The 21,939-nt window shown below is 35.4% G+C and overlaps 2 protein-coding genes across 13 annotated transcripts in view; both read left to right on the top strand.

Annotated features, from left to right (window-relative positions):
• The window catches only part of LOC129754380 (uncharacterized protein CG43867-like), a 691,811-nt gene that overhangs the window by 278,387 nt on the left and 391,485 nt on the right, over positions 1-21,939 (top strand). The window lies entirely within an intron of this gene.
• LOC129754391 (ras-related protein Rap1) overlaps positions 1-21,939 on the top strand; it is a 44,259-nt gene that overhangs the window by 1,211 nt on the left and 21,109 nt on the right. For both annotated transcript variants that reach the window (XM_055750443.1, XM_055750445.1), the window contains exon 2: positions 3,603-4,011. In XM_055750443.1, the coding sequence (XP_055606418.1) occupies positions 3,937-4,011 (75 nt within the window). In that variant the 5' untranslated portion in view covers positions 3,603-3,936. The remainder of the gene's footprint in view (positions 1-3,602; positions 4,012-21,939) is intronic.

The following is a 21,939-nucleotide window of genomic DNA, read 5'->3' on the forward strand; positions in this document are numbered from 1 at the left end:
TGAAACAATTTTTACAGACACCTGACGGTAGTCTGCATGAGGCTGATGTCATGCTGAAGCAACTAGCAACGCGACCTACAACGCAACGTTCACACGACTAATCAGCTCTCATTTGATCTCCATGGAAATCGCGCAGACCTGTCATACTGGTCGCTTTGTGTAGCGCGACCAATCTGATGCCAATGTGTTGAGTAGCGCGACTAGTAGGAAATCCAATAGGAACATTGTTTTTTCTCGATTTGAAGCAGTGATTCCGGGTTTTAAGCACAATAGTACGAAGATCTGTCCGAACTTGTGATAATAAACTAAAAACTATCTTAATCGGCGAGAAAATTTTCATGAAATCTTAGTTCCGGCAAAAAAAAAACAAGGAATTTTGTCGGTTCAAATTTCGGCATTCTTGCAATCCGGGTCGTGATTTGATGAGTTTTTGATGGCTCCGAAAAGAAAGGAGACGATTCAAAGCATTATCAGATGTAGAGAAGTGATGATTTGTAGGGAAATTCAAAGTGACAGGTCGCGCCAGCATGACATACCAATGCAATGCAACGCAATCTTATTGGAACGTTGCGTTGCGTTGCGTTGCTAGTTGTTTCAGCATGACATCAGCCTGAGTCTTCCTATCATATACATATCTAGTATAATATTTACTAGATTGGAAATACAACTGCATCCATTTTTACAACTTCATTACATAGACAATACCTCCCAATTGCTTCCTAATTATTTGTCAGTTTTAACATAAAGCCAAAATATTAGCTTATAAATTGATTAATTATTTAATATTACAAAACTTTCATCTCCGATTTGTTCCTGAACAAGATTACCTCAATCTCAAACAGTTTCTCGTCTATCATAACAGTTTTGAACAGAAATGGTCTTATTCTTCTGGTTTTATAATATGAAAAGTTCTTAGAAGAATTTAGTTAATAGCGCTGATGTGGTCTAGTGGATAGGCTAGAGCAGTCACTAAACCTTTAAAAAAAATTAGCTTCGTACTAAATGAATACGATTCGAAGCAAGAAAGTTATTTTTTGTGAATATTTATAAAAGTATGGAAAAAAAAATTGTACGGCGCAGTTTTGAGATGGCAGAACATTTGTTTACTTGTTTGCGTATTTGCTATCTGATTTAGACTACGGTCCTTTGAAAAAAATGAAGATTCTTTAAAGCATACGACCGTTTCCAGTGGAGGAGAGAACAAAAATTTGCTAATGTTTCTTACTAAATTTCGCGACGATAGCTCCTGGTACCTACAACAAAATTCTATAAGACAAACTCGAATACATTATGGTATGTGATCAGATTAGCTCCCTTGAGCTCAGACGGATATTTATATCGATGGATTGCCTTCTCAGTTTGTTATCATCGCTTTCCGATACAACCGGGGTTCGATGGTAGTCCATTATCAGACTATCGACCGTTACGATTTGCAACCAAACCCCGGTTGTTTCAAAACGTGAAAAGTGACTGTAAATCTTGACAACATGATACAACATAGTACCAAAACCTTTTCGATTCACATGCTCAAATAGTTTAATCGAATCAACGCGAGCCAAATAGTAATTCAATATTCACAACAATGGACCGTTTCCATCACAAAGTTTGTGTTGTGCGAAATCCAATTATCCACACCTGACCCAACAGCTCGGGATAACCTGCCGAAATCGAGCGAAATTATTATGAATCAATTATACACTTTCCACAGACTCTCTCATTTCGCTTTATAATCTATTGACTAGCGGGGGCCACACGTGGAAAACTGCTCGCATCATTTTCAACCGTGCAAATGAATTCGATTGGCAATACAATAACGCACCACAGTAAATACTCGCGAATTCGCAAAACGACCCCTTGCAAGAGCACAGGGATTCCGCTTAGCGTTGGATGTCGTATCGTGGGTGTGCGGTAGAGAGATAGAAAGACAGACATCGCATTCGAGATGCCGATATCTGCGCCCTGAAGTGAATCTACCAACCGGAAAGAACAGGTCCAATCGCTGTGAAGCACACCACCATCATCTACCTTTCTGGCTGGTACGTGTGGTGTGTCGTTTGGCAAAACGAGTCGCGATTTTTCGTTTCCTGAAACGACCGGGTATGAAATTTGGATTGAAATTGGATACGGTGTGCTTCGGATTGTATTAGAAATGTGTGAGGAAAACGAAAAGCTAATCAAAACTATTAGGAATTCTGTTCAGGTGTAACGGGCTGTTGGATGAGCTGACTAATCGTGGTGGATTCAAACCGGCCAAGTCCGTTCATCAGTAATCGGAAAGGGTGTCGAGTTTAGAGATGACCGTCACGCTAACTTTAGCTACACAGGAAGTAATCTTTTGAATATTTGCTTTTTCATATATATTTCAAAGTTAGTTTTATTTGCTAATACCTTTTGAATTTTTATTATAAACTTAATATGAATATTTGTTGAAAATAAATAGTTCTTCAGGATGATGATTTTGGAGGTTTATCCTCCTACAATTGAAATAAAGACTATTGATTGAGCATAATTAATTTATAGGTACTACAGCACAATGACTTTCGTTACATGAGTGGTTTTGTTCAGATCGAAGTTTTATGAAAGCTCTCAAAATTACTGACAAATGATAACCAAAAATAGCGGTAAGAGTATTATCTTTTTCGTTAATTCAGGTTACCGTTCAGGTCACAGTGAAAATTGAATTTGACGAACGAAACTCGAACATATGGCTCAATTTTTTTTTATTGCCCATATCGATCGAATTCCATCGACATATGGTAGTCCTGCAGAAATCTTAAAGTTAAAAAAATGAGCAACTGGGCAGTAGTTTTATCGATAGACAAGTTCAGGAAGCAATGCCCTTAATGCATTTCAAACGACTTGTCTCATCATTAAACCGTCATAGTCTAACGATGAATCACCGGCATAGTCGTCGCGTCTCGCCTTTTCCCGAGTGTGTATTGGTTCCATGAGCCAGCCAGCAGCATTCATATCCCATCAGTCACGCTGTTATGCTTGATAAAATGCTATCCGGCAAGCATAGCGGCAGTACGACGGCACCATAAGGGCATTCAGTCAGTTTGCGATTCGTACTGATGATATCGGATTTGAATCGTCAGTCAGTCAGTGACGGCAATTGCTTCCCACATGGCCATCATCTGTTGCAGCCGGACCAAGCCACCGGTATTGGAATTTTCCTCTCTCTCATCTCGGCTGTATAATCTCACAATATAGAATTTTGCCACTACACAAGCTTGCTCTGTACCTTCATTCATCCATCCTGCTGCTGCTGCTGTCATCTAGGAACGTCCAACGCCCGGCGACAAACGAACTGCGCGAATGGCAGCAAGGTCGTCCAGGCAGCAGTCGCCTCCGCAATCGAATCGCGTACAGCGTTTGAATTTTTTTTCTTCGGGATGTGTAGTATTTATAATCGACCCAAAGGAAAGATAACTGACCGCCATTTTTAAGGTCGTGGAAAATGTGTGAATACAAAATGAAGATTACGTTAATTCCCGTGCACGTGTTATTAGAATAAACTTGTGATTTACCGAAATATATCTAATCATCTGACAGCATCAGTTCATGTTTATTATGTGTGTCGATCTTTTTTTATCAACCAGGAAAAGCTTTGTGGAGCTGAGTCGTTTGGTGGAAAACTTATGAGCAATATTCAGAGCAGGCGAAATTGGAAAACAAAAGTAGAGTGTACCAAAACAGTTGCGACCGAAGTCAGGGAGAAGAATTTGGGGAGCTAACGGAAATAAATCTAGCAGATTAATCTTGCAGAACAAAAGTGCCACAATTACACCGGTGCGTAGGAGTGACGAAAGATTAATAGCTTCGCCCAGAGAGCGTCCGGTGACAGATAATCAGTGAAGAATTTGAGTGGAACAAGGGGAAGACAACCGGTGTGTCGCAAATCTAGAGCAAAAGTCCAAATAGGGAATCGCCACGATGCGTGAATACAAGATTGTCGTGCTCGGAAGTGGAGGCGTTGGCAAATCCGCCCTCACAGTGCAGTTTGTTCAGGTGAGTTGCTGTTTAGTTTATTATTTTGCTCCCCTCCCCCTACTCATCGATTTATATTGAAGCCATTCATAGATTCGCAAAGAAAAGCCATAAATAAACTAGCATTCCAATAAAGCTGCCAAAGGTGTAATTGAATGCAATCTCTTTATTACTATGATATTAATATCTTAATAAAAAGCCAAAAGCCGTTTTGTTGGTAGACCATAAAAAATTATGAATTAGGGTAGTCTCGACGAAACGAAACTGAATACATTTTTAACACATTAACAACCGCGTAGAAATTTGAGCCGGAAAACACCAATATTCGATATTCTATATCTCAGAAATATCTGGTCCAAATTCTACAAATTTGATATTTTTGATCTACCGAAAGTGTTGTGTTAAATTTTGTAGAATAAAGTTTCATGATTAAATTTATAGCATTTGAGTTATGCTTATGAATGTAGCACATTTGTGAAAAAAAAAACGAGAAATCTCGTTTTTGGTTCGCGGTGTGTTAAGCTGTTCAGATTTATGTTGGTACTGCTTCGATTTTGAATGAACTGTACAATAGACTGAGTCGATTTGGGATCATTTTTGAATTTCTCAAACCCTGGGGTCTAAACAACTTTGTCTTGGTTCGAAACTCATCCATGATTTTTTGCAGAATTTTTTATTGAACTATTTGGTTTGTATGGGAAAATTGAACATTTTGTACTGAAAAGCCAAAATCTTTTTTTTTCTTTTGTGGAACCGAGCTTGCTTATGGTTTTTGTGCCAATTTATAAAATCCCTCAAGGAAATTTTTTGTTGAACAGCTTTTTCGAAGACCGTAACTTCGTATCATATTAGGCGATAAAGTTATCAGCTGTTAAATAAAGGTATGTTTTTTTGGCATTGAAAAACAATAAAATCAATTGACATCACTGGCACAAAAACCATAAAGCAAGCTCGGTTCCACAGAAGGAATGAAAATGATTTTGATTTTTCAGTACAAAATATTCAATTTTCCCATACAAACATACAAGTTCAAATTTACTCATGTACATAAATGTTACTTAAAATTTTTGCTAAAAATCATGAATGAGTTTTGAACTTTAACGAAGCTTTTTAGACCCCAGGGTTTGAGAAATTCAAAAATGTTCCTAAATCGACTAGTCTACTGCAATATGAGCATAATACCGCTGCTTTGTATGTAAAATTTTTAAATCACAATGTTTTTGACACCCCCATTTCGTTTGGAATTTCTTACAGCCAAAAAATCTGAAAATTTCGGATATTATCCATTCAGACCTTAATAAACGCAACTAGTTAAAAATGTATGAGAAAACAAAAGTTTCATTCAAAAATCGCTGATGATCTTCGGTTTCCACACTACAATTTATGTGAACAAAACACGAACCTAACTTGTAATATAAGAAAGATATTTCATGTTTCAAATAAAAAAACTGGTCAGAATTTTTTTTTTTTCTTCGCTGGTTAACGGTCTGATGAATTTAAAAATTTATTTTTGCATATTAAAGGCGTTGTTTTTTAACCTTGCCAGTACTGCCCCTACTTTCATAACAGTCCCATATGCAAAAACAAGCAAGCGAGAAAATGAGCTTTTTCTGTTTTGGAATATATTTTTCAATTATGACCATTACTTTCAGCATAAACGAAAATCGTTTGATGGAATATGTTCTAGGTTGTCATAATAAATCGTTAAACCTGAAATTTTAGAAATTGGGCCATCGGTAACGTCGGGAGCACCATTTTATTCGTTATGGGACTGTTATGCGAGCATATTTGAGACCTTTTTCAAATCAACTCGCATAACAGTCCCATACAGAATATGTTTTGCTAACCAAGCTACTTTCTAAAACTTAAATTTGATCATTTTTGAATTTCTAAATGCAGTTATCAGAAAAAGAAACACACTTTTGGAAAAATATCGTGAATTCTACATTGTAAGTTGAATCTTTGTACGATTTTAATTGCATCTGTTAGTTTTTTGCTCAGGAAGACATTCCTTCCTTCTTACTGACCTGCCTTCGAGAACTAGTGTGCATAATTCGACATCAAGTGAGTTTAAATCTTTTTAAATGATTCGAAGCAATAAATCAAAGACTATTTCGCCGAAAGAAGCATTGAAGAGTAACCAAATCCGTGATATTTCACATATGGGACTGTTATGCGGGTATATTTCATATGGGACAGCCACAAGTTGATATTTTTTTCAAAATTTCTAGAACAAAATCTCTTATTTTATTGATTTATATGAAGCCCTATGTTCAAAATGACGAACTGTCAGGTTAGATGAAAATTACGAAAATTCATATGGGACAGTTATGCGAGTAGGGACAGAGTACACCCCCTGCAATTATTTCAAAAGCTAACTAGCATAATTTAATATTTCTATAAATTACTCTATTTTGAGGCTATCCAAATGTCTGCAACCCGAAGCTTCTAAAAATGATTGATTATAATTTTTGTGGTCTTCAGGAACCGACTTAAAAATCAAGAAGCCCTTGAAAAAGATGTTTTATAATAAACCTAACTCATTTGCTTAAGTAAAATTGAAAAAGATTTGATTGATACGATCTTTCCGGGAAATTTGCATTCTGCTTTATGAAACTGTTCATATGAATCGAAAGCGTTAAGATTTTAGTATCTACGATATTGAGTTTTCACATTTTTCCACAACTTTCCACAAAAAAAAACTGAAATTATGTTGAATCGATTTATTTCAATCCATGAAACGTATACTTTTTATACATCTGTTCGAATGAAAAACAACTTGTGAGTTGGCCAACGAATTCGACGTTACTTTTACTTCATTCCCCGTGGGTGCCTTTTTTCATCATGCGCCCTCACCATGGTATCGGGATGGAGTGAGAACAACAAATAAATTTGTGAACACAACCCAAACCTCGTACCAAAATACTCTAGAACGAACGTCGGACGTGGGATGCTGGGGCCAGAGACGAGGGCAACCTGTTAACAGCAAGTGACCTCAGGGGCACATCATGGACCAGCAGCCAGTGTTCCGAATATCACTCATTTTCAATGAATGTTTCTGATTGCACTTCGCACCTGAACGTACAGCGGTCGGGTTTCGTTATTGATTGCTACTGGACCTACCCGATCATCGATCGTTCAAATCATCGCTAAAATACAGATCACCTCGCACGATGCTTGCTGTCAAAACAGTGCAGCACCATCATCAAATTGGAATCTCACCAATGCGCAATGCATATGGCGAATCATGTTGGTCTTCGATCAGGAGTGAATGGATCAGGCAGTGAGTGAGTGATACATGAAGCCGATCATTAGCGTATTTTGTTTGATTTGATACATAGCAAATGAATAAATTTATTTGTGGTTATAACGTTTTTTAACATCACTATGATCAAAATCAAATTGTAGTTGTGTTTGTGAGGGAAAGATGTTCACTTTCGCCGTGTTTTTCAATTTTTACAAGTTCTCTTATTAAACTGTCGTCCGTCACGTTAATACTGCTGAGAATTTATGGTGTCCCGCACAACTGTTTGATTTTTTTCGTCCTGCAAAAAATAATTTTGAATTTCATATAATTCAGGCAGATACTGAGTGAGCTACATTCAGAATGGATCAGTTTGTATCTCCCTCATCTCCGATATGCGATGTTTGCTAAACCGATGATTCTGAATGATGCGACTCGGTTTGCATAGCTGATAGGAGCGCTGATCGAGATTGCATACCAGCCAGGCGAAGCAGTTGCGAGAGGCGCTATCCCATTATACAATCAGAATGTTTCCAACAGGAAACGCATCCTGAGTGTTTGTTATGATTGATTTTCGGAACCCTGCCAGCAGCCTTCCCAAACACGTCCTTTTTGGTGTGGTTTACCGAGGTTTTTGCCTACGCTTCCGGGACTTGACGTGTTTTCCGTCTTGTTTTATTTTTCCTTTTCGGGTTCAAATACATACGCACAACAAAGTCAAACACGTGATAAAAGAGATCACGAATCGCACGGCAGTTTATCTCTTAGTCGAACACAAGAAGAAGAAAAAAACACTCATAAACATGGATTCTTACTAATGGATGTTGACAGACTTTACTTCCCTCCTCTTTTGTCAACCGGGTAGAGAAGAAAATGAATTGCCTTTTTCTCTTTGAAGATGAGCAGAACATTCTTTGAAATGTTTTGAATTTAAGTTTCTTTCTGACGTGGAAAGTTTCGAACATTTCCATACAAAGACGTTGAACAAGATCTTAGATAGCAAAGGTTGGGTACCATGAACTTTTCAAGTATGTAAGAATGTAAGATGCATGATTCTACAAGGTATGGGAAAATGTTAAGCGTTTCGTAATATAAACTGGGTTGATTTCTTAGAAAAATGCATGGGCAAGTTTGATAAAGAGTCTCTATTTCTGGAATGCTCCTACTTTACTTTTGGAAATTTGAAACCCTTCCGTAGAAGGGCTGTGAAAAAACCTCTCCTGTTAAATTGCTTCTAAGTAGAGATGTACCGTATATTCGGCGCCGAATCTCACTCAAAAACCGTTAAGCCGAATATTCGTCTCAACGAATAGTTGATCTAAGTACCCCTAAGTATTGGGCCGAATATGCGGAATATTTCTTTTTAAAATTTATACAATAACAGATTTATTACATTTTATAAATGATGTTGGGTTATTTATAAACTACACAATTACCGATATCTTGAGTTTCCGGTCAAACATTTTAGTTGTATTTTTCACTGTAGATCGTGTTGGGATTACGACAAGTTTTGCTTAATAGATTATCATTTATTCCAGATTTCTGCATACACATATGCCTGACTGCAGAAATCAAACGTTCGAAGCAATTGAAAAAAATAATTTTTAACATATTGGATCAGTCGTTAAAGTTATGTTAAAAGTAATCAAGTTATGAAAATAGATAGAATTCATACAATCGAATGTTGAAAATTAAAAAGTTAATCCTTACGTTACTGTATTTAAACAAATAAATAAACAAAACAAATAGAACGGTCTTGATGTGCTTTGATGAAAAATTTAAATTCCAAGTAATTTTCTTTCGCTTTTCTCTTGTATGTTTAAGAAAAAAGCTTAGATTCAACTCATATTTGCCTGTTTTTTCTTGATTTTTCAAAAGTTGCACAGAATTGCACGGCCTCACGGATACGTACGGTATAAAGTGTGGTAAGCTTAAGGAATAGGAATCATCGTTATTTCAAAATACTATTTCGAAAATATCTTGCTCAACTTCGATCTTCATCCAATTCGTTGTCAAATAAGCAATTTCGAACTGCTTGGCACATGTTTCGAAATGTTTTGTCCAAGATTTCAATGGAACCCAATCTATTTGTTCATGAACGTCCTAGAAGTGGCAAGTAAATAGATGTCGTTTCAGTTATTAGTAACACTAATCACACGACAAATATTTTGGTCCTCTGATAACCTTTGAATTTTGATACATTTAGATAATTTTTCTCTAGGTTCTTTGAAATAAATGTTTCATTCAGGTTTGTCAAAAAAACTTTTATGAAGGCTTCATAGAATGTCCAGAATTCAAAAACTCGTACTCACTAGACCTGTGCAAGTGATTTGAGTCATTTTGCTACTTTTTTGCCATTGATGACAAGTTTTGTGAAGTAATTCGTAGTGTCCGGCCATAGACAACACTTTTGGAAATTAATGAAAACTAATATAAAATGTATTTTCTTACCTCATGAATACGTATAATTTTTTTTTCCTAATAAAGTTTACAGATCATAATATTGATACGCTTCAAATCAGTGGAAGAATCAATATTTACAAAAATATATTTTTGTAGTTATTACTAAAAAAGCTCAAGTGTCCGTTAGTAGACAAGTTCCCCCTATCACTTATTGCGTAATGAATAAATAACAGAATGCACGAGTTTTCGGTGCAAAACGGAAGAGTATTTCTTCTAATATACTTGATTTGTTAGAATTTATAGAGCGCTGAATTTATGAAGTTTACCTACCAGGTAGGTACCAGGCAAAGTTTTTACATACCTGGTTGAAAATAACCGATTTTTTAGGGGCATTTAGATGGGAGGAATATAAGGAAATTCCTATAATCGCTTTTGTTATTTTCTTAAATATTCGACCGGATACTCGTTTGGCCAAAAAATTGAAAAGATCGCTGAATACCACTATTCGGAACATCTCTACTTTTAAGTTACACAGACTGTTAAAAATTACCTTATTTGGGATTTTTTTGGAAACCGAGAATTTGAAATGCAATATCTTAGAATTGCTTCTCGAACAATTTTTGCAAAATTTAAAGTTTTGTTAACCTTTTAAAGTAACAGTATTATTTTTTCTCAGGCCATATTCCTCCACAATATTTTTTTTATGTTATTAACCCTTCGTTTAATAAAGCAACAAGTTTGCAACAATTAATGTATGGAAAAAGTGAAATATTGTATTTTATTTTAATTTTTTTTCTGAATGTACTCATCATTTCCAACTATTAAAAATGATTTTTAAGGAAAAATTAAAAAAATCATGAAATGAAGGGTTAACACTAAATGTACCGGAACGGGTTAATGACATTTTTTGAACTTCAAATGACTATAACTCCTATAACTCCTAAGACCTATCTGAGAAGAGCTGTTAGCTTAACAATAAGTGAACCCATGTAAAAAATAGGAAAGGGACATTAGGTCGCGGAACAATCTGACCGGTTTCGAAACGAAATATGCCAAAGTTATCGGATCGAGACTTGCCGCATATTAGAAAAAAGCTCTTGACCTCAAGATGAAGGGAATTCATAGGGGAAGCATTTCGGGGACACTGGCTCGTGGCTTTGGAAAAACCGGTCGGTTCCGGAACGAAATATTTCAAAGTTAATAAATCGAGTATTCCGGCATATGAGAAGAAAGTTCTTGGCCTTGGCATGAAAGGAATCCATAGGATAATCGATTCCATAGGGAAATCGATTCGAAGAAAAGGGGTCGTGCCCATGGCCAATCTGGCCGGTTTCGGAATGAAACACTTCAAAGTTATCAGATCGAGACTTGCGACATATGAGAAAAAAGCGTGTAGATTCAACATAAATGGAATCGATAGGAGGATCGATTCGGGGACAAGGTGTCTTAACAATGGCTGATCTTACCAGTTCCGGATCGAAATCATAATTATCATGTCTCTCCCCAAATTTTCCTTCATGTTGAGGTCAAGGGCTTTTTTTATATTCCGCAAGTCTCGATCCGAAAATTTTAACATATTTCGTTCCGGAACTAACAAGTTTGGCTATGGCCACGCTCCCTTATCCCCGAATCAATTCTCTTATGAAATCCTTTCATTTTGAGGCCAAGAGCTTTCTTCTCATATGCCGAAAGTCTCGATCCGATAAATTTCTATTCTCCTGTGGTATTCTTTTTCTTGAGGCAAAGAGCTTTCATTTCATATGCCGCAAGTTTCAATCCAATAACATTGAGGAGGCCAAAAGCTTTTCTGCAATATGCTGCAAGTTTCGATCCGATAGCTTTAATGTGTTATTTGCGGAACCGCTTATCCTTATTGTTTTCAATAGCAACAAACGAATGTTAAAGAAAAATAATGTCTGGATCCATGAGCAACAAAATTTGTCATATTCGTTTCGAGCGACAACGAAAATGATACGTTTTATTTTGTCATGAAAAGTTTAAGTAGGGACAATATCAATATAATTTTCTCGAAGGCGATTTTTAATTCACTGCTCCTAACACTTTTTTCGCTAAAACTCTCTTGTTTTCTATGTTCATAGTTGATTGTTTGTTTTTTATATAGTTATGTTTAGCAGTTGGTTAATTAAAAAACGGGGTTTACATTATTTTCATATGTGCAACATATAGCTTCTAACTTCAGCTTTTTCAAACAATAAGCGATTTTTTTTTCGTGCGCTCAATAACTGATTTACAGCCTTTCCCAGAAGGCTGTTTTTTCGGATGTTATTTTCTTAGACTTTGTATAAATTAATAACTTTCAAATAAATTATTGTAGCTGAATATTGTCTTAGAGAGAATCATATTTGAGCCACGTTATAAGCGTTCCAGAACTATAAATTATGTAAAAATCTGTTGAGAAGCAAGAGAGTTTTAGCGGAAAAAATGATAGGGATCATTTGACCCCCGGCGCTATTAATAGGTATATACAAAATGTCGGTATGTTTAGTCTTAAAAGTCGAAAAAAATATTGAAAAAAGACTGTTAACACATTAAGGACCCCCGAAAAATCTTAGCCGGAAAACGCCAAAATACGGCGCATTCTATATCTCAGAAACCACTGGACTAAATTTTATAAATTTAGTACCCTTTAGCTACCGAATTTGTTGTGTTTAATTTTGAAGAATATAGTCCCATTATTATAGAAGAATATAGTTCCCATCAAAATAATCCTCTTGTTGCATAAGTAACCTAAAGTTGAAAACTGTATGCTGCACATATAGATGTTTTTTTTTTAATTTTTTCGAGATCACGACAAAAAAATTGTAAAATTTTTTTGAAAAAACCTGGTTGATAATTAACAGCGTCTTTTCTGAAGTAGGGTTTTTTCGATTTATTTTTACAATTTTGAAACAGAGATTAAAGATTTTTTGTCTGAAAAAAATCTGTGTCATCTAAAAATTACAACAATATCTCCTATTTGTGTTGTATTTTTGGCATTTTACTCCTAAACATTACGTAAAAATGCTTTCGAGTTTAGATGTTAAACCATACTAAAGTTGGATGGCAGGATAATCACTAGATATATTAATCAAAACTTCGTACAAGCTTGACTTCAAGTCACTTGCTCCGGCACTGCTGCCCACATTCAGTTTTGCTGACCCGATGTACACTGTATCAAAAAATTGTCCGTACAGCACGTACCTTGAAATCCAAACAATCAAAAAGTGCACTTTTTCATTCAATAAAAATACTTCAATTACATCATTCGCTGCAGAAATTAGTCCTTTTTGTAGATCAGTATTAAAAATGTTTATGAATTAAACCTTAAAAATAATCAAATTCATTTTGTATAGAAAGTCCCAAAAACGACGTCAAAAAATTGTCCGTACACTGAGGCCTTTGTCAAATAATAGTCAAGAAAACAGTTTTATGTCAGTCTGTCAAACGCAGAAACGTGAGTTGAATCTCAGCAAAGACAATTTCCAATGGTCTGAGCGATAAATTCGGTAAAATGAACTTTATCTAGCATAAATCAGTAGATTTTCGTGTTTTCGGATGTCAACGGGTATTTTTTTTGTGAAAAGCAGACATTTTTCTGTAATTTAAATCCACAAATATCAACAAGAAAAAGTCTGCTCCTCACAAAAAATACCCGTTGACATCCGGAAACTGATTGCTGAGCTGAAGAATGACGGTAAAAGCTTGTCCGAAATTGCAGGTATAGTAAATCGGCCACGATCGTCGGTTCAGTATGTCCTTCAGAACTTTAAGAAGACTAACTCCCTGGAGACCACTCCAGGAAGAGGCCGCAAACTGAAGTTTACAGATCGTCACCATCGCATCATTGTCAGGGAAATCAGTCAGAATCCTAAAATCAGTGCCCCGAAACAAGCAGACAGCTTGGAAAATTTTGAAAACATACAGGTTAATCCTCAAACGGTACGGAACATACTTCATGAGAAAAAATACCGAAGTCGTGTTGCTCTGAAGAAGCCGTTTAAATCTGCTAAAAATAAGAAAAAGCGGCTGGAATACGCTCAAAAGTATGTCCTGGAACCGGAAGAGTTCTGGCAGAACGTCTTATTCACTGACGAAAGCTAATTTAATATTTTTGGGTCTGACAGAAATGTAAGAGTAATCCAAATACTGAATTGGATCCGAAAAATTTGTGACGGACAGTTAAGCACGGTGGTGGTCATGTAATGGTGTGGTATGCTTTCAGCGCAAATGGCACCGGAAATTTGAAATTCATTCACGGAGCAAAATAAATAGATTTATCAGTCATATTACGCGTCTACAGGAATATAAATATGATAGTTTGGTTCTCACCCGAAAATACGATCAAACCAACCATCAGCTTATACGATTAGTCTCCAGGGAGTTAGTCTTCTTAAAGTTCTGAAGGACATACTGAACCGACGATCATGGCCGTTTTACAATTCTATGCGTAATTCGAAGACAAGTAAATAAATAAATTTCGGACAAGCTTTTAACGTCATTCTTCAGGTCAACAATCAGTTTCCGGATGTCAACGGGTTTTTTTTTGTGAGGAGCAGACATTTTCCTGTTAATTGAATCCACAAATTGTTGAAATCTTCTGATTTATGCTAAATAAAGTTCATTTTACCGAATTTATCGCTCAGACAACTGGAAATTGTCTTTGATGAGATTCAATTCACATTTCTGCGTTTGACAGACTGACATATAACTGTTTACTTGACTATTATTTGACAAAGGCCTCAGTGTACGGACAATTTTTTGACGTCGTTTTTGGGACTTTATATACTAAATGAATTGGATTATTTTTAAGGTTTAATTCATAAACATTTTTAATACTGATCTACAAAAAGGACTAGTTTCTGCAGCGAAAGATGTAATTTTAGTATTTTTATTGACTGAAAAAGTGCACTTTTTGATTGTTTGAATTTCAAGGTACGTGCTGTACGGACAATTTTTTGATACAGTGTATGTTTGTCCCAGAAAATTGAAATCCATCACATATGTATGTATGTAATGAGAGTGAATTCGCATGTACCAATTGGTAGCCCCGTGGTGAGGCGTATCGTATGGGATGTCCATGTCCACTGGGTTCAGTCATCGTACCGTGGCAGAGATTTGTGTTGATTTAGCTTTCCCAGCCAGCAGTCACTGTACCCGGCAACGATAGTAAATATACATATGAACCCCTGCTCTGTTAAGTCGAGGCATGTAGAAGGTAGTTAGATTACGTTCGTACCCAGCATCAGCACATCCTGGTCAAGGCCATATTGTGTCACAGCATAGCGTCACTGTTCCTCGAAAAATCCAACCAGCTGTCGGATGTTTGCAAGCGGCGATATTCTATAAATTCGATTGCGGTAATTGGTAAAATATGTACAATGTGTGGCTTGATGGACAGAAAAAGGCCAACGCTGAATGTATTTCCGCACTGCATAAACAAACGAACCGATTTCTACAGTGGCTTTGCCGTGTGTGGGATAGGTATTCGTGATACGGCGATCGGTGCGGCATGAAAATATGTGACCCATAGAGCAAATAGCGATGCATTCAATCAATAAGGCAAAGGGACCCTAAGAGGTCGAACGTTTCAATCTCTCTTTTTGTATTTAAAAAAATTCTCGAAAGGCCTAGGGACATTCCCTTAAAGCATCTATTTTCCGGAAAAAATCATACAAGCATTCATCTCTAGTGAGAAAAAAGTTAAAAAAAAAATCTGCTACCAATTACAGAAACACTTACCTTAGGTTGAGAGACATAGTGTTGAATATAGGGTGCGTCCCTGCAGGTCAACTGGGCACTGTCACTTCGAATATGTCTATATGTATTGTTCACCAATCAAAGCGGTATTGGCTGTAATTATTGAGTCATGCCATGCTCGGTAACACTGAGTATATTAAATAATATGCCTATGAAAGTGGAAGCTCATAAAAACCCCATTAGGACACGGATATTCCAGGAATAGTCTATCTGTCCGAACCATCCGAGAATGAAACCTCCCACCAGTCCGCCCAGTCCAGTGGTCGTGTTGAGAGTGTGTCCCACTTCCAAAAGAGGATACACTTCCCGTGTAAGCTTCTGCATTTGGCATACGACCCGCCGGGCGTGAAGTAAATTCTAATTTTCTCACACCGGAAGCACGCAGGGTTCCAGATTCCAGCGTTTGTCGGTGACATCCTTTTTTACCTTTCGCTTTTCGTCGTTCGTCCTTTTTTTATCTTCTCCGTGTAAGCGATATTGTTGACTGGTCAATGTGACATCTTTAACTATGCTGCTTTATTGCGTGACCTTTTTCGTTCGGCGAAATTGTTGATAATAATCCTTTCGGGTATTAAATTTCTTATGAAAAAAAAAAACTCCTGAGGGCCGCAATCCATCCGATAAGTCGTGTCACTTCTGGTGACATCGTAAGAAGAGATGAAATAAAAGAAGCCGGAATGAATCCATCCTTTCACGTGCGGACTGCGGTTGACGACATCCGAGCGTCATCGCCAGAAAAGCATGAAGTTGATAGAAAGTCACTTTTGGATTGACAAATCCTTTAGAGGAGGAACTACCGGAAACTTTCCACAACAGCAACAGCAAAACAGTCCATAGGCAGAGCGTATAGCTTCTTCGTCGTTCATCCATCGGTATGTTTTTGTCTTTATGTATATGCCTACAGAGAAACGATTTACATCCGCTTCTGCTCATCGCTGCTGACGTACACGAACGACGATGTTTGACGACAAATTGTAATGGAAGAGTTTGGTGAACTTTTTCAGTGTTCGTTGAAATGGGCCTTGGAGAAAAATGAACTCGGGTTAGTGTGGAATACAAAAAATTTGGATATACAAAATGTGATGAACAATGGTAGTTTGGATAATTCCAAGCCTACAAATAATGAAAAGACTATGTTAGTTATCTAGAAGTAAGTTACCTTAATTAAACGACTTTTCAACTAAAAAAACTGGAAAAGTTTTCATAAATCAATAATGTTATCTTCAACAGGGTTACCACGTAGATTTATATCATCAAATTTTTTAAAAACAAGTGCAGTTTAAAGCTTCTAGTTATGAATCTTTTGCAAAAAAAAACTTTTAAAAATTAGCAATGTAAAAAAACTTGCTTTTTTACTTTTACCTAACAAAATGGCTCAAAATGGCTTCACACTTCATGTTGATTATAATGTCCTCCGGCCGTAAGATATAGCTCAAATTTGCCGTGTGACCTTATTAGTCTCTAATAAATAGACAGATACCAGATTCAAAGCAAATAATCTTAAATTAAAATCAGATTTCAAACTTAAAGAAAAAATTATAAACACGTATGATACACAAAAGATTTTCAAAATTCACGAAAACCTGTAAAGATATAACAACCAAGGGATTGCACACTAGAATTAGGAGTTAAGCAAAATAAAAAAAATTGAAAATTGATTGTTGCAATCCGGAATATAAATTTCTCCAGAAACTAAAAAAATAGAAGCTAGGTTTACAACTCTTTTATACGTTCACAAAACGTTTTCGTTTCAAATTCATTTCTGGTATTCAGGTACCAGGTATCAAAAAAAGTGATAGGTTGCCAATACAGATGTAATCATCTACCTGGAAAAAAACTTAAAACCTGAAAAGGCTAAAGGCCCATTCACAGTTCTCGTGAAAGTGAACGGTAAAAAAAACTCATCTTGTCAATAACTCAAACACGCGACACAGAACTGAGAACTGGATTTCGTAAATCTGTGGAATATGGACTATTAGTGAAGAATCCCGATTTCGTACACGTTATTCACCCATTCGTAAGTTTTGTATCGCAAGCGAACACAGAAGCTGCTGCTGGAAGCAGAGATTGATTTAAAATAATTTTTCACTTGCCCTTAAGCAGAAATTTGGAACTTTGAATAGTCGTACTTTTACCCCACATCATTCGAACTTTTGCCCCAGAGGTAGGGTAAAAGTACGTTTCGATATCAGTTAAGCACTTTCACTTCTGCTGTCAAATCCTTCATTGGATTATGCTAGCCATTTTTTAAGACAATATTTATATAAAAGTCTAAGGAAGTAAATGCTGTTTTTGGTTTTTGGAAAAACAATTGCGAATTTTTTTGAACTAGGATAGCAATAAGGTTGTACTTTTATCCTACTCTATTCTTAATGAGCCTTAAGAAAAGATAGTCTCCATATAGTTTTACCTCATAAACATTCATAACTAAGTCAACGAACGAAGTTTTAATCTCTTTTATTAAAAGTCGTTTCTGTGATCTAGCTTCAACAGCCAGTTTTAGTTTTTTTTAACGGGGTACAGTTTTCGACATAAGTAAGGGAGCAGACGTTAAGCCTAATGGCTAGCGTGTTTGGCTTGTAATCAGACGACCAGGGGTCTCAGTAACTCATCAAATTTTAAAATCAATTTAAAGAGAAGAGACCGAATTTGGCGAAATTAAGTATTTATTTAGATTTCTACAAAAATATAGCTTGAATTCGATCTTTTAATGTTTTGCTTTAGCTTTGGAAAAAACTGTTGAAATTGTGGAGCGAAACCATGAAAATCTGCGAATGTTGTTGGATTAGTCAAACAAATAAAAAAAGACCTGTCAATTTGAAGTGAAACGACTAAAGCTATGATCATCTTTACACTTTATTTCGGTGATAGCTACGTTACTAGAGTTCGAATATGCAAAAAATTAGCGGTGTTGTGTTGGTTATGCAAAGGACTATCTTGCCTAATTTTATCAGATTTTTTAATTTACGATACAAAAAGACATGATAAAAATAATTTAGCACAATCCCCTTGGAAATTATTCATTGTCGATTTGAAAACTCATGAACTGTTGATTTTTTTTAATTTTTTTTTGGGCCAAATAGTTAAGAAGTATACGACTCGATGATGGTCACGAAGTTCAAACCAAGCATCGGAGTGGGACCCTTGATCTCAAATATGGGTAAAAAAAGTATGGTTATTGAGAATAACTGAAAGAAGACCCCTAACTGTGCAGTAAATCCGTTTCCGGCAGGCAAAAAGTGTTGCCTGTCTAGTAGACACCCAGCAATTAACTAAAAATGAGCAATTGCATGGATTGGAATCTGTGCAACCGGTTTTTACGCAATGTGACAGATATGTTCTGGTGGACAAAAAAATTATGTTAAATCCGAATTTTAGAGGTCAAATTCTTCAAGATGCCTACTCGTATAAAGATTCCAACCAGATTCCAATTGGTTTTTCCAGGTGAATTTGTGTAAACTATCATGATTTTTCAAAAGTTTTGCCTCTATGGTAAAAGTAATAGATCAATACATGACTGAAAAAAGGGTGCAAAGTTAAAAAAGAGATTTTATGATAAAATAAGAGTATTTCTTGAAATCAACGATATATTTTTATTTTTACATTAAATATCATATTAACACCTTCATTTCCTCTATAGAAAGTTTTTCGATCAAATGAATAATTTTGATTATAGCCTTACTTGTCAAAAGACGTTTAACACTAAACGTACCGCAGGGGGTCAAATAACGTATTCTGAACTTTAAATGATGATTGCAAGATATTTTTTTTTTTTTGCAAATTTCACTACAGTAAATACTATTAGTATTTTCAAAGCTAGAATTTTTTCCACAATTATTTTTTTTAAGTTTTTTTTTATTTTGAATAACGTATTTGGTATGCCGTAATCCGGAGTAATATTGATCACTATTTTTCAATATTTTTCGATTATTTTTTCTGTAAAGGAGAATGTGGCATGTTTCATATCTTCAAAATCAGAACTGGGCTTCTATTTTTTTTTTTTTTTTGTACGTTTTATTTAACGAGGGATTAACCAAGAGTTTTCACCCTCACACTGGGCTTCTATGAACGTAAAACATGGTTGCAGAAATTTATTAGACCACTTTAAATTTGATAAAAAGTCGATTTCGTCTCTGTTTTGAATTTGATGCTTTAGGGTAACATTGAACAGTCTCTATTTTGACGCTTTTAATGAGTTTTCTTGATCATAAAGAATACAAAACACCTTCATAACAATGCAAGTTTATTAATTTTACGTTTTTTTTAAATTTTATTAACGACACTTTACCATCCTTATGGCATTCGTGTCGAGTCTATTTTACCTTTTAAACGTTTTCTTTTTAAAAAAAATTATGATCGAAAAAATAACTATTATGGTGCATATATTTAGGGGCTAATATTAAAATAATTGCTAAATAGTTTAAGCTACAAAATACAGATGAAATTTTACCTTCACACATTCTTCTAGGCCCTCCCACTTTTTCCATTTTCATTTTTTCTTCAAAGTTAACCATTTAATAGGGTCCCTATCCATTTGTCCAATACGGACTTACTCTTAGAAAATGTCCTTATTTTTTAAATAACAAAAATTTATCACTAAACGATTATAAAAATAGCTCTATAACTAGACGTATACAAAGAAAAAAAGTAGTTCTTTCACATTCAACAACCCGTTTGCTTCCAAATGCTTTTTGGTTTCATCAAGAGAGCTGTTTGTTTGCCTTGGAAAAAATAGATATTTTACGATTTTGAAATTACATTTTTACTGACAGGAGAAAATTTCAAATACAAACCGAATTTTGCCTATTTGATTTAAAAGTTACTTCACAATACTCTGCTAAAATCATTTATTTTAAAATTATTCAAAGTCTTAGAATTGTTTTTTGAAAAAATATGCTTCGGGAAAAAGGTTGTAAATCAGTTATGAAGTGCTCGAAAAAAAAAATTTCATTCAGTGCCTGAGTATGCTGAAGTTATAAGCTTCATGTTGCACTTATGGCAATATTTTCTTAAAATTTCTCAAGATCATGGCTACAAAAAATGTTATCAACCGCCAAAGCTGTTCCAGTAACAGTAGAAAATGTTTAAAAGTTAATTGGATTTTTTTAAACTGTGACCCAGAGATGGGTCTTGACTCAAACATTCAGTCAGCGAAACTTTTTTTTTGTAGAGAAATGAATACAAGTATGTAAATTGAAATTTCAGGGAATAGATCAGATGAAAATTGATGTTGAAAAACATGCGAAAAAATTCGCCTTGTCTCCCGGTAGGAATTGAACCCACATCTTGCGCCTCTCCGGGGCCTATGTATTGACATTCTACTACAGGAGACAACCTGGCGTATGAATGTTGTACTGATCGAGTGTCGAAGTCTATCGGAATGAACATAAGAAATAGAAATTATCACAAAACATGGTGTTTCGAATAATTTTTTAACAGATTTTTATTTTTGTAAGTCTGCTTTAACCCTTTCCTTCCCATCGTAGCACAGGTGATCCACAACTTTGCACAACTCGCATTTGAAATGGGCGCTTTGGATCAACACCATTTTTTCACCGAATGTGTAGATATGAGTGAAGAAACATCGCACGAAATTTGAAGAAAATTGGTTCGCTAGGTTTTGCTTGGCAGATCAAAAGCTGCAAAAAAGTCGGATTTTTTTCGAATTTAAATCAAGTCGTCATTTGTTGTTCAATAACTTGACAAGTTTTTATAATTTCCTTCAAATAAAATTACTGACGTGCAGAAAGTTGCTTATGCAAGCAGAATCAAATGATAGTTTACTTAGATTTCAACTAAAACATATAAATTTTTGAGTAAGTAAAGTGGATCACTGGTGATACACTGGGAACAAAACGTACTTTTCTTCTTGTGAAGCTTCTTATCAATACTCAAGAAAATCATTTCGTCAACAAAAAAAATCGCTTCAGGATAGTAATTCATTTGCTTAAATAACCACATGTCTCGAAATATTTGTAAAAGTTCGTGATTTTCTCGAAAAACGGCATGTTTTGTTTTCCTTGCGCAAAGTGTCATGGCGGGTTCATTTGCACCCTATGTGTTGTTATCTTCCCAATGGAGCACATATGATCCACCTCAAAACCCAAATTCATCAAATGGATCATTAAAGTAGGCTTAAATTATGCCTCTTTTGTTCTAGAACTTTAGCTGTAAATCAATATATCTATTTTCAAAACGTGAAAAAACCTCGTGGGAAGGAAAGGGTTAAGGTTGGAAAAAATAAATTTGGAAAAGGGATCTAATGAAATTGTCAATGAAGGAAAGGAGAAAACTTTGAGTGGTTTGATCAACATTAATAATAAAAACTGTATTTAGGTCACAACAATATGAACTATAATTCTGTAGGTTAAATATTCTTTGACAGTTTCTGTGAAAATATTATTATGACAATATTTAAATCTGCATCCAACTTGATCGTATTGGATTATATAAACAAAATTATTTACTATTTTGAATTTAATGACATTTCCATGAAGCATTTGTTAAAAATCCAAGTTGAACAGTGTGACAACAAGTGGTAATTT

This window comes from Uranotaenia lowii, chromosome 3 (genome assembly GCF_029784155.1).
Source record: "Uranotaenia lowii strain MFRU-FL chromosome 3, ASM2978415v1, whole genome shotgun sequence".
Classification (NCBI taxonomy): Eukaryota; Metazoa; Arthropoda; class Insecta; order Diptera; family Culicidae; genus Uranotaenia; species Uranotaenia lowii.